This window comes from Pocillopora verrucosa, chromosome 3 (genome assembly GCF_036669915.1).
Source record: "Pocillopora verrucosa isolate sample1 chromosome 3, ASM3666991v2, whole genome shotgun sequence".
Lineage (NCBI taxonomy): Eukaryota > Metazoa > Cnidaria > Anthozoa > Scleractinia > Pocilloporidae > Pocillopora > Pocillopora verrucosa.
The window spans coordinates 7,747,278-7,761,380 of record NC_089314.1 but is presented as its reverse complement, the minus strand read 5'-3'; the positions used below and the strand labels follow the sequence as shown (position 1 = coordinate 7,761,380).

Below are 14,103 nucleotides of genomic sequence, written 5' to 3'. Positions count from 1 at the left end.
TCAGATTTTGTCCTTTGAAACATCGTAAAGATGAGTTTGTCTCAACAACAAAAAATTACAACCTAGATAGTATCAGAAATAACGGAATTATTGAATGTACAACATGAACCACTTTTTTCCAGTGTTTTAAGCCTTTAAGCCTTTTCCTCCCATGAGTGACCAAGCGAGAATTTCTCCTTACATCATCAATGCAATATCGAGCATTGAAGTGATGAGAATAAAGGAAAATATCAATTAGGGGATTATTAGTTGATTCAATACCAAATTCTCCAAACTGACATTATAAGAATTGTATGTCAGACATTAAAGAGAATTACTAACGAGATCTTCGGAGTTAAAGGGTTAGGTAAAACATTGAGTGTGCTCGGCAATGTGCTTCAGTGCTACTTAAATATCTGGGTGGTTCAGTTTCCAGTAAGATATAATAAAGATCTAACCAACTTTAATAGAGAAAGTGCGATCGAAGCCCTAACAACTGAAATGTCTTCTAAGGAAATTACAATCGAAAGCAAACGAGGTTTAAACCAGATGCACCGTATTCAATTCATCTTAATTCTCTCATTTTTTCCATTAAGATTTGATCAAATTTTTTCTCTTATTAAAGCAAACGAAGCCTTGTTCTTACCAGAGGAAACAAATCCCGAAGAAACGGATGAGACAATGGCAGTGGCACTGAACCCTTACACGTGCAAAGTCGTCATTCGATTCAAAAAAGTGATATTAAGTACTTTAAACTATCAAATATATTGCAAAACTTAAGAAAGCTCTGAAAAAACTTGTTTTTTTATTTAGCTGTCGGTCACAATTTTATGCCAAAAAATAAACTCGAAGTGCAACTTTTTTGTTATGAATAGACATTAACTACCTATCCAGCTGTTCGCTTTATAAAGATTTTACTTCTCACTATTTGGTAGAAAGAAATTTTACCCACAACAACTATTCCGGAAAAACAGCATAACTGCCAATGATTGGGCTCCAACCAAACTACTCAATCTAAAGCCAAAGATGCTCAAAGGCTTTTCTAAAAGACAAAAGACACACACACAAAAGAAATAATGGCAAATCGATATTTTCTTTTCTTCCAGCTAAAAGCAGTGAGGAAGCCCTGATGAAATCATAAACCTCTACCATTTGTTTTTACCAAACATATTTTCCATGCTATAGAATAATTCTATAGGCCGTTAGTTATGTCAAAACTTTTATTTATTTTTACGGAAACGTTTCGTTGACAAATATTCTACACCGTAAATTATCGTAGACAATGAACCAAAGATGAACTTCCAATATCAAATGCATATTATTATCAAGCAAGCTGACTGTTTCAAGAACTTTGCCTTTTGCCAAGCATAATCGAAAGTAAGGGAACCTTTAGTTGCCTAGCCATTTACGGAGTCTTTTCCTCGAGATTACACAAATTCTTTGACAAAAAGTGACTCAACTCGACATTTTTCTCAATTTCTTGATCGAATCACAAGATACATGAAAAAAATAACTCAGTTCTGATTGGTTAAGATAAATACAGTTTTCAGGTAATCCAATGCAATTTTGTTAGTCTATGAAAAAATTCCCTCGTGCTTATATATTCCAAATTACACTCGAAATCATGTGATTACTTTTACAGATTAAGAAGGAAAAAAGCGCGTCAAATTTCTAATACAGTGCTGCGTCAAACCAACAATTGAAGGAAGAATGCATGTGCATTACGTATAGATATCACTTGTGATGCAAATGCGTAACATGCCGTATGCCTTCGACAACACTGCAATGGTATTGATAGAGCAACTCAGCGAATGTTTGGTACGTAAACCTCTTCTGGCGACTAGTATCTCGGCTAATCACGTCTGCGAATGAGCTAATGTCCGAAAATGGAGTTTTTTTGGTTGACAAGCGAAGCTTCGAGGGCGAACGGTAAAAATTTCAAGACAATCTCTCTCTCAAGGAAATTATTACCTGAAATACCAGCATACCAGAAGTGGGTTTATTTAATTCACAACCCACCCATTAATTTTCGTATCGCGCGTTGACAGCAAAAATTTTGTTGACTTTTTTTTACTTTCTGGAACAGCATTTAAGATCAGCTTTTTAATATCACTACCAGTGAACTCTACAAAATGTTCACTTATAAAGATAAAAAAGTGAAACTCTAAATCGGCTTTTTCCCGCTGACTTTGTTTCTTTTCGACGGAAATAATCGGGGGACAAATATGAACGTAAATGGTGGTTATTTTGTTAAAACTACCCGATGTACCACGTGTCGTAAAGTAACCAATAGAGTTGCACGAAAAGTGATGGGTGGGTTATAACTAGCAATATACTTTATCACTTGACGTTTTTCATTCAAAACATAGAAAGATACCTGTGTATAATAGACAGAAAAAGGATCCTATGAGGAAAAGGAAGATAATTGATTTAGTACTTCACTTGGTAATAGTGTAGCCGTATTGGAGATACATGTTCATTTGACAGTGGAATAATCAGTAAAAATAGAAATAAAAGCTATCTATGAGTCAACAAAGTAACAGTCATGTTGTTGACGGCAAAGTTCCTCAGCTAAATCTGTGCGCTTAACAAATTCATGACACAATGCATCATGTAAGACCTTGTACGTTGCAGCTGAGCCATCCTTCTTTTTCCAATGTCGTAACATTTTGTAGATTTTTTTACGCTTTTTCTTATAGTCATCGTCAAACGCTGTTAATGTTGCATCGTCAATTCCGAGACGACGCCCGAGTTCCTCCCAATTTTCAAGTTTGTGCGAAAGCCACTCTAAATCTTCGTCACTGGGAACTCCTTGCTTGACTAAAAACATAAAGACATCACAGAAAAGCATCAAGATGAGGGGATAGCGTGTAGAACGTATCGCAACTATTCATGCCATTTTGCTGGATTCACGCATTTTTATTTTACAAAGGCAGGGGGTGGGAAGATGGGGTGGGAGGTGGGAGTTAACAGGCACGCCTATAGATCTGTCCTCATTTTACCTGCGTCACTAGGAGATGACTCTTCATTGCGGCCACCTGTATGACAACAAATGTAAAAAACAATCATTAGATCAGATTTTTTGAGCCAAAAGATTCATTGTAGCAATGGAGCTTTTCCTTTCCTAATAAAACGTCTCATGAGGAATTTGTTTCAAGGACAGTTCGTGCCATTGCATTATGCATCCCTCCCGTGCATCATTTTACACGAAATATGCACGTCCACATACGCGAACGGATGATCTCTTGTTCTCTTTTTTCTGTTAGGAAGAAAAATTGTCATGTCCACGTAAACGGATTTGGTGACCTACCATTTATATCTCTTGTTTGCCATCGAGCGAAAAGCTTGAAAAAAATCATTTTCATACAATAATCAACTTGGGTTAAATAAAAGACATTCACTAGAAATGAAAACTTGCAAGGGCACTTGTGACACTTGCACGCTTGCAAGCTTAAGGAAAGCTAATTGGAACAGATATTTTCGGTCAACAGATAAGCTTGTACACATCCTTGACGATTTTCCTTATCTGCTAAAAAGGTTTCAGGTTTTTCCGTCGTTTAAGGCCATTTCATTTTACACGTGATAAGTAGGCCCACGTACACAAACTGAGTACTTTTTTTTTTCGAATTTGGTGACCTACCATTCAAGTGTCATTTTTAAAATTCGAGCAAAAAGCTTGGGAAAAACTTTCCTTTCTGTTAAATAAATAGCCAGTGTAGAAAGACAAAGTCGTTAAAAGGAAGTTTGCAACGGTAACTGTGAGTATAAAAATAACAATTTTATATCAATAAATAACTGTCACGGAGAAACAAGGAGCTGGACCACGAGGTCACTTTCATGGAGTCTACTTTGTGCTTTCTGGTCTCCTTTTAAAATGTCATGCACCGCTTTCCCCACAAGAAGCGGTTGGTGACAATCGAACTCCTCTACTTTCACACAGTATTTCCTTTATCTCTGCATTTTACTAGGCGGGCAAGTTGCTTTCCAGCAAACTGATATTGACTTAACTATTTATCGAAAAAATTTTTGCTGATGGAAAAAACTTACCAGTTAGTTTCTTACGTTCAATGGATTCCAAAGCCTAAAAGGCAGAAGGAAATAGTGGTAATCACACAAAATTTATTGATTAGAGAAAGATCATTGCAGCTAGGAGAACTTTTTAAGTATTTGTAAAAGATAAAGCCTGGAAAAATTCAGGTTTTGAAGGGAATCGAATATCCTACGAAAGTGTTGCGTGCGACAGAGCTATCTGCCAACCATGAGTTTCAAATTCTCCTGAATCACTTTACATAAATTAAAAGAAGTTTTCTTTCCTTACCTGAGCCCAAGGCTCCAGTTTTTCTGCGCGATAATAGGGAACAGCATCAACAGTGTGTTCACAACTCAGGCCAAAGCTTCTTAATGGAATATAGTGGCCACAGTCAAAATGAGAGCAGCCTTCCTCTTTGTGAAATATGCAAATATTGGTTCTGGCACGACATTTATCTGGACAAGGTTCACACAACTGGCATTTCACGAACAATTCCATCGTAACTGATCGTAGCCACGGACAGGTGACGCTTAGCCTTGTCCTACAACGCTCCAGATGACTGCAATGAACAAACATGGCAACAAAGACATCAACAACGCGAATAACGCAAGCATGACTCATTGTAACGTCCAATTAACTGAATGCATCTTACCTAATCAAAAACTTATCGTACTGAAGGCATCCCACCCTAATCGAAAAAATTGGCACACAAAAAGGGTCCTCAATCCAAAAAATCTGTCATAAGGATCAGAACGATTTAAAAAGTCAAGAAAATTAAGAAGGCCTTTAAGATTCCCTTCATTTACAGCAACGTGACAGTATATCATAAATTTCTTTGATTTTGGTATTCCATTCAATATTGCTTAAACAGTAAAAAGTTTAAATTAGACGAAATAATGCCAGACATGATCGTGGCTTACCTCAATAGTTCTTCGCAAATTCTTTTCTCTTCAATTTTATCCGAATCTCGCGGTGTCCAGATTATCAACTTGATCACAGTTTTGTGACACTCTAAAGTGAGTTTTTTTCCGTCTTCCTTTTGGTTTCGCATTTCCCTATTGTTTTTTAATTGTATTCTACCTAGGCATATGTTTTATTTTCTTTTCATCCGGAACGTCACCTATTTCTGAGCCTCTCGTCTTCTTACCTTCTCCAGTTAACTGTTGGGCCCTATCTGATCGTTCTCTAAAGCTGCCGAGTAACTCCTGTGCGACCACTTCTGCGCACTTGTGGTCAAGTGCACTTGTGTCTTCAAGCAGTTCTGGATTCCTCCATGCCCCTTTTCCTGCGTTCTTGACAGGGGAAATCATTTCAATCCCATTAGTGCTGGCTTCATCTTTATCAAATGCTTCACCTCTGAGGTACCTTCTCAGACTTGTTTTGCCCACACGGTCCTGACCAATCAACACAATTTTGGTACGTCTATCGTAGGTTTCGCCTGTCTCCAGTGCTCTCCTGTACGCTTCTAGTGCCACCGGTCCCCTCGCCTGTATGTAGTCGGGGATTGGATCTGTAGCAGCTCAAAAAAGTTAAAAAACAAAACCCATTAATTTGCTCCCTCGAAAATCTAAACACATGCAGAATTAATGTTCAGTGAGCACATAAAAGTCATCTCATGTAGCAACTGTGAAAAGCCTAGTGTTACAAGGAATTCAAGAAGATATTTCTCATTAATTTCTCTTGGCTTAGCTGCATTTTTATTTTATTTCCGAAAGAGTGTTTCTACAATCCCGCTCCAGAATAGACTCCTCCGAAAACCATGTAAAAATCCAACTAAGCAGTGATTCTTCCCACCCCCACTAGGAAGGTGGGGGTGGGAAGAATATTTGGGGAGAATAATATCCAGATGTATTAAAAAAAATTAATGCTGATCTGTTTTACCTTCATAATATGGCCTATCTTTAAAAACATGGTAGCTCTTTGGAATGTTGTCAACGACAGAGGCTGCCATGCTCTTGGAAATGTTTTTCAGCTTTGGTTTGCTTCCGTTCCATCTGCATACCCTGAAATACCATTGATAACTAGGTGAGCCAACTCCACTTTAAGAATATGTGCTACAGAGACAATTCATTAAACTTTAACCAACAAAAATTCATCTATAAAACAAGAAATTTGCTTCAACACAAATTGCAAATTCTTAAGGGTTTGCATCCATTTCTAACAGGAGTTTATTATAGGATTACTCTTAATACTCTTAAGAAATGTGAATCAAATGTAGCCATTTCAAAAGGCGTAGTTCTGTTTGGAGTTTAATGCACCAATCAATTCCAAGCCTCAACATGCCCCAGTGAAACCTGGGGGTATTTTACCTTTGCCTGTGTCAGATGAAAAGTTCTACAAGATCTTGGTTCAATGAAAGCTTGGCTAATCAGCAGAAAGTCAAGACGGGTGTTAAAAAAACAAATACAGCCAATAGCATAAAAAAATTGCATGGTTCATTGAAGCTTTTGCAAACAGGCTCCTTCCATACAAATACTACCAATCAGCGGTTGTTGTTATTGATTGTTTGAAAGAAACATTCCAACTGTAAGGAGACAAACCACTTAGATTATCTCATGAATAAATGATCATTTCGAGTCAGTTTGAAGTTGTTACCATGCAATTTCACCACTGGAATCTCACATTTTATCCAAATTATGTGATTATTTCTAAAAAAAAATTGAAGATAAGTCAGGACTTTAAGAAAATATTTTGTGATTTTAAGGGATGAAATGAGGTTTAAAGACACTTTTGAGAATGTACAGAGAGATTTTTAGGCCACCTTTTAGGATTTTAGGCCTACACCAAGACTGCAACACAATGACTTTAGCCAAAGCTAGAGCCCAGACCTCTTTATCTTAACTCCAGAATGCTAGCAATCATCTGCCAGTGCATCTCAGTCACCAGTAGGAAAACTTACCCACCAAAATTTTTATTATAAAAGTATCAATTCTGTCTCCCCGGCTACAATGCCACCTCCATCTCTTTGAGCAGATTTAACTAAACATTAAAAAAAAGGAAAAGATATCTTACCCATCTTTCTGATTGAATTGCAACTGCTCCAGGAAATGACCTCAAAAGTTTATCATGATTAATTGTTGATGGACCAGCAATGTTCCTGAAAGTGCTTTCTTCTACTCTAACTTATAACAATGCCAATCAGCTTCTGTAAGAGAAACAATACAGAGCAATTGATAAAATACATTGACTTTGAGCCATTCCATAGAACATGCGCTGAGATTGTTGTCAAACTGAATATTTTGGCTGTTGATCTTAAGGGAAAGTAAAATATGAAATAAAAAAGGGAGGTCCCATGCTCTTTTATGAGAAGTAGTACCTTCTAGAAATCCATATAATTCCAATTCATATCATGACAGTTGCATTTGCAAGTATTTGCTAAATTGGCATTTCTGATTTTTTTTCCTTTTCCTTAACTAAAAATTGGTTTATAGTTGTTTGACAGAAAGAAAATAATTTCTCAATTTCAAGAGAAATAATGTTACACTGAAGGTCTCCCAGCTCATTTGTGAGAAAATGACAATTTACTCTCTGATTGGCTCCGATGGAGGAAAAAAGGCACCATTCTTATGAAGAATACACTATAGTTACATGGGAAATTATACACAGTGAGGATGTGCAATGCAGTACTAAGGAATGACCCTAAGCAAAGGAATGACCCTAAGCAAAGTATTAACATGTAATTGAATTTATAATTATTTTGCCTTGACAAAATAATTAGCCACCAGAATATCATACTGCCCATTTAATCAGAGTTTAAGACAACTGCAGGCATCAATTCATTACACTGTAAATAAGTAACATTTATTTACTGCTGGAAAGAAAATTTTGAAGATATTGGCCCTAAATCATATGCATATGCATCTTGCAATATATAGAAAACTGAAAATACATATTATGTGAACAGCATGTGAAATTGCAACCAGCTGGCTATGAACCCTTAACAAAACTACACATGAACGTCACAAATATCCCCTACATAATTACATATCCAACATATACTATATGTCACATCACATATGACTCACATACACATGCAATCATGTCACCATCTTCACATTTCTGTCACATAAATGTACAGATACATTAGGGTCACAGCTTGGTTGTAAGAAAATTTGCAGATCAGCTTCAAAAAAATTAAACCACCTCAGTCCTGGTTTAGGACATTTTAAATTTCTCAGAAGGGCGATTTGATTTGAGTCTCTGCAAACAGAGGTTGGTCATTAAGTATGATTTTTCAAAATTATGACTAAAGGCCGAGCAAACAAAAATAAAGAAGGTGCCTACAATGCACAAAAATAGGTAACACTTTATACAAAAATAGGTAACACTTTATTCTGTATCGTTGGATCATGAACCTTGCATGTAACATAAATTTGAAGTTATCACCAGACCTAACGAATAATCAATTGACAAATAAATGTGATCCAAACTTTAATATCTTAGCTATAACAATCCCAACTTGTGGCTTAAGTTATTTGCAATAGAGTTGACCAACAAGAATCCATAGAAACAAATTCTAAACCAAGTGAGGGAGTGGAAGAGTATTGAAATAAGTCACAGTTTACCTCTGAGTCTGAACATCTCTCAGCTAACTCCCAGTAAGAACCAAACAAGGGTTTGTAAACATAACAAGTGCCATAGTTTACGTTATTAAGGTTTTTAAGATTTTCACTGTCAGTTAGATTGCAATCTTATGTACAGTAATAAAAATCAAACACATTTAAATTCCACCTCCTGAGCTATTTCAGTTTGTAAACTATTGCAGATTATTGTGAATTTTGATGGTTTGACATTTCAGACAGCCTCAGTCTTAGGGCCTTTCACACTAGCAGACAAAACTAGAATTGCCTCAACAAAATTAAAGGACAAATTTTTGTTTTATCTGTTGCATTCAAATTTAAAAACTTCAAAGCCCACAAATTCTGTCAGCACCTGATCTGTTCATAAGACCAGCCAGCATAGTTGCCAAAGGATTCCACTTTCAATTTCCAGGATTTAATAAACTGATAACGGTTCATTATTACACGCTTGTTGTAGCTTATACAACAAATGATTGAGAACTTTATCATGGTTTTGTTTACTAGGTAGATTTTTTTACCCAGGACAAATTTTATTGGCTTGCATTTGAAGATTTGTCAGCTTCAGCCAAATTCGACCAAAGAAGTAGGGAGAAACACGATCGTGTTTCTGCTTACACATCTACTTACCTACACATCTTAGTGGAGGGGGACAGAGAGATAACATGACACATGACTGTTTTATTTATTAAAACGATTTTGCCTAACTTTTACCCGGGACAAATTTTGTTGGCGATGCGTCTAAAGACTTGTCCGCTTCGGCCAAATTCGACTCTAGAAGTGGAGAGAAACACGATCGTGTTTCTGCTTACACTTCTTTCGTGCTCTAGCCGCTTCCTTCGTACTTTACAACAGAAAAAAGCATAGTCAAGGCTTCTCTATTTTCTAAGTATCATTTACTTTCGATATCAGTACTGTTAAAGGACTGATCATGGGTGTTACCACAAATCTTTTGATGTGGCGTAGTATAAGAAGAAAGAACGATCGAGTTTGTGAACAAAATTTATCCTGTAGCAACAACAAACTATTCTTACCTTGAAAGTTCCGCTATAAACGTCTCTGATCAAGATTTTTCACAAGTAGCCATCGCTATCAATTGATTATACAAAAGCCTGCAGTGCAGCTAACGTTATAAGCTCGAGATCATTTCTCCGACCGGCCATGTTTTATTTGGAGTCAAAGTGGACGGTGGGGGTAGGGGGCGGGGGATAAGCGAACTCTTCACTTCCCTACCCCCACCTCTCTCCTTATTTTTGACCGTCAACGGCCCCCTTGGTACAAATTTCTTTCTCTCCCCAGCCTTTCGCTGTCATTAAAAATCAAAGATGGCGGCCATAATTTTCGTTAAGATGTTACTTGGCACTCGCTCGCCAAAATTACGCCAGCTCTGCAGACTGATTATATTTTTCAACAACTTCAACGCACTAGGCAAAAGATATGCAAATGTTTTTAGGAATTGTGTCAATAATCAATCTGGTTTCAGTCGAATAAGCTCTTGTCGCCAAGCTCCTCGTTGGAATCAGACAGTGACTCTCCCATTTCATTCTGCTCTTCGTTGTCTGTACGTTTCCCTGTAAAAGTAAAGTTTCTTTCGATATTCTGGATATGTGTCATCAGGGCACACAGAAAGAACTCGATTTTGTAGAGTTTTAGGTTTTTTCTAATATACCACACTTGTGACTTGACAGCCGGGACGCATTGCGCGACCGAAAAAAAAAATACGATGCAACAAAGGTACACAGCCTAACACTGACCTTTTTTGATGCATCCATATAAACCTATTTTTTCAATGCTGAAACACACATACTTTGTTTGTTTCCTCTTCTCAGTCTATTCCTCTGACTGAATAACATTGATGATCAAAGGACTCGGTCAGCCAACTAGTGAATTAAAAGGAAATTAAACTGTTTTATGTTAAACCCTAGTTCAGGAATACAAAAAACTATGGGTCACCAGACAACAGCTAGTCCAAATGTGCTCTACTGCGACAAATCTCAATGATGCACTTTCTTCAAAGTGTATTACTCTTCCTCCTGCCTGAAAGATATCTAGCTTGGTAATCTGGGCTCTCAATTAAGAAAAAAAATGACAATTAACCTTTCTGTTTCTTCAACCTCAGCTTCTCTCGCTGCTCTATCAGAGGAGATACCTTCATAATACTTCCTTCTTGTCCTAGGTTGAGCAGGATGTTTCTTCATCTCTTTAAAATGTCGCTGTCAGTGTAATGAAACGCAGATCAATGTCAGTATCTGAGCAACTACGCACCTACTCCTCCACTAAAACAACATTAACCGGCCTTACTTGTTATCAGTTTACTGTTTTTGGGTCAGTTGAGGGGCAGGCGCAATTGCTCAGATACTGAAATTGATTCTGCAACGCTTCTAATGTTACCTTTTTGATTCCTAAAACATTTCTCAACGTCCGCTAAACTAGAAAAAAAATGTTTTTGTTTCGCGACCGAGAATTATGGTTAAAAGTGCATACTGAAAATTGCTTTGAATAATGGTAAAGAATAAATGATCGTAGGCCATGGCATGTCGTTTCTTTTCTTGTTCCTTTGAGCAGTAAATCTATGCAGTATGCAAACCGAACCTTTTCCTTAAACCGCAGTAATGGTCAGGTGAAGGAGTTAGAGCGAACAATATAAAACAGAAAGTTCGTCGTACGCTGAACCAAAAAAAAAAACTATCCATACCAATTCATAGATGTAAGCCAAGTTTGAGCATAAGCTCTTGTCTCCTTTGGCCTATTGCCTGAAGTCGCTGTCAAGTTCCTGATAAAGAGACCTCACCTTGTTATCGTCCAAGCATTGTACCAATGCACTTGCAGATACAAAGCGTATCTTTTTTTTGCGGTCGTGTTTACATATCAAGGGTTGTCACTGTTGTTTGGGATTTATTGGTTTGGGAGGAACGCAATGTCACCATAACTGCCCTGAATGACTCAAAGTACATCGTAATGACGGTTTATAACGAGTTCGTGTTGTCCATCATCGGTGCCGTTGTGTCGCTGACATTGGAAGGATCTGCGTACTATGACGCCTCCTTTACCATTTTATCCATGCGCCTGATCATGGGTACATTCAATGAAAAAATACTGTGGATTTATCGACACTAATTATTTTTACTAGATTTTCACTTTTTTAACACCTTGGCAATATCATTATAGAACCGTGGCTTCATAACAGAGAATCGGTTTCCTGTATAGCTTCATGAATGCGTCAGGTCTGCAACATTCGATTGAAAAAAGTGATATTCAATACTTCAAACCATCAAAGATGTTGCGAAGCTTAGCAAAGCTCTGAGAAAACTTTTGTTATTCAGCTGTCGGGCAAAATTTTATGCCCAAAAAAAAAACTCGAAGTGCAAAATCTCTATACAAGTTTTTTGTTATGAATAGACAATAACTATCAATCCAGCAGTTCGCTTTATAAAGATTTTACTGCTCAAAGCTTGGTAGAAAGAAATTTTTACCCAAGAAAACTATTCTGGAAAATCAGTACAATTGCCAACCATTTGGGCTCCAACCAAACTACTCAATCCAGAAGCAAGGATGCTCAAAGACTTTTCTAAAGAACAAAAGCCACACACAAAAGAAATAATTGCAAATCGACATTTTGTTTTCTTCCATGCCAGCTAAAAGCAGTAAGGAAGCCCTGATGAGATCATAAACCTCTACCGTTTGTTTTCACCAAACACTTTTTCCTTGCCATAGAATCATTCTATAGGCCGTTAGTTATCTCAAACCTTTCATTTATTATTACGGAAACGTTTCGTTGACAAATATTCTACACCGTAAATTATCGTAGGCAATAAATCAATCATGAACTTCCAATATCAAATGTATATCATTATCAGGCAAGCTGACTGTTTCAAGAACTTTGCCTTTTGTCCAAGCTTAATCGAGTATCAGGGAACCACGTTTTTTCGTTGCCTAGCTATTAACGGAGTCTTCTCCTCGTGAGTTTACAATTTTTTGAGAAAAAATGACTCAGCTCGACATTCCTCTCAATTTCTTAATCGATATATTAGCTAATGCACTAACAGGTACCAACAAAAACTCACAGCTATTGTAAAATCTCATTATCAACTACAAAACATGGCATATATTCGTGTTCTCGGCGTGAGATTCTCATCACGCTGAATTTTGGTTTCATCAAACCTCTTAGAAAAAAGCGCCTGAAATTCCAAATTCAGAGCTGCGTCAAAACTAACAATTGAAGGAAGAATGCCTGTGTATTACGCATGGATATCAGTGGTAATGCAAGTGCGTAACATGCCGTATGCCTTCGGTGAGCAACTCACCGAATGTTTAGTACACGTCTTTAGACGGCTAGTATGTCGGCTGTTCATGTCTGCGACTGAGCTATTGCCTGAAATTGAATTTTTGGCCGATAAGCGGAGCTTCGAGGACAAATTGTAAAATTTACAAGACAATATGTCAGCCAAGGAAATTATCCCTCGAAATACTAACATGCCAAAAGTGGGTTTATTCAATTCATAACCCTTCTATTAATTTCCGTATTGCGCCTTGACAAAAATTTTGTTGATTTTTTTCAGTTTTCCGAACCAGCATTTGTGATCAGCTTTTTAATATCACTAAAAGTTAACTCTTCAAAATAACTTCGTTTTTCTCACATGTACAATAAGAAAGATAAAAAAGTGAAACTCTAGAGCTGGCTTTTTTTCCGCTGTCTTGGTTTCTTTTAGACGGAAATGATTGGGTTACAAATATCGACGTAAATGGTGGTTTTGTCCGGTGATTTTGTACCGCGTGACGTCAAGTAGTCAATAGAGTTGCACGAAAAGTTATGGATGGGTCATAATTAGCAATATTCTTTAACACTTGACGTTTTTCATTAAAAGAATAGAAAGATGCATGTGTGTAAGAGATAGAAAAACGATCCCGTGAGGAAAAGGAAGATAACTGATTTAGTAATTCACATGTTAATAGTGTAACCATACTGGGGATACTTGTTCATTTGACAGTGAAATAATTAGTAAAAATAGAGATAAAAGCTGTCTGTGAGTCAAAAAAATAAAAAGTCACTCATGCTATTGACGGCAAAGTTTCTCAGCTAAATCTGCGCGATTAACAAACTGATGACACAGTGCATCATGTAGGACCATGTATGTTGCATCTGAGCCATCCTTCTGTTTCCAATGTTGTAACATTTTGTAGATTTTTTTACGCTTTCTCCCATAGTCATCGTCAAACGCCGTTAATGTTGCCTGCTCAATTTTGAGACGACGCCCGAGTTCCTCCCAATTTTCGAGTTGGTGCGAAAGCCACTCTAATTCTTCGTCACTGGGAACTCCTTGCTTGACTAAAAACATAAAAACATCAGAGAAAAGCATCAAGATGAGGGGAAAGCGAGTAGTACGTGTTGCATCTATTCATACCATTCTGCTGGATCCACGCATTCTTAGTTTATAAAGGCAGGGGGCCGGAAGATGAGGTTGAAGGTGCAAGATTATTGAATTGCAAGATTAGTGATATATTACCAGTGATAAATTG

At 37.2% G+C, this 14,103-nt stretch overlaps 1 protein-coding gene and 2 long non-coding RNA genes across 6 annotated transcripts in view; all 3 read right to left on the bottom strand.

The window, feature by feature from the left end:
* Window positions 1–767: 767 nt before the first annotated feature.
* Window positions 768–14,103, bottom strand: part of LOC131793396 (death domain-containing ATP nucleosidase-like) — a 48,575-nt gene continuing 35,239 nt past the window's right edge. For all 4 annotated transcript variants that reach the window (XM_066163715.1, XM_066163714.1, XM_066163717.1 and 1 more), the window contains exon 5: window positions 768–2,799. In XM_066163715.1, the coding sequence (XP_066019812.1) occupies window positions 2,501–2,799 (299 nt within the window). In that variant the 3' untranslated portion in view covers window positions 768–2,500. The remainder of the gene's footprint in view (window positions 2,800–14,103) is intronic.
* On the bottom strand, window positions 6,584–9,758 carry LOC131774078 (uncharacterized). The gene is made up of 3 exons (XR_010716933.1): window positions 9,621–9,758; window positions 7,022–7,154; window positions 6,584–6,657 (listed from the first exon to the last, which is right to left on the bottom strand). It is a non-coding gene; the product is annotated as an uncharacterized lncRNA (long non-coding RNA).
* The window catches only part of LOC136279726 (uncharacterized), a 10,401-nt gene continuing 9,231 nt past the window's right edge, over window positions 12,934–14,103 (bottom strand). The window contains exon 3 of the long non-coding RNA XR_010716932.1: window positions 12,934–13,912. This is a non-coding gene — a long non-coding RNA (uncharacterized lncRNA). The remainder of the gene's footprint in view (window positions 13,913–14,103) is intronic.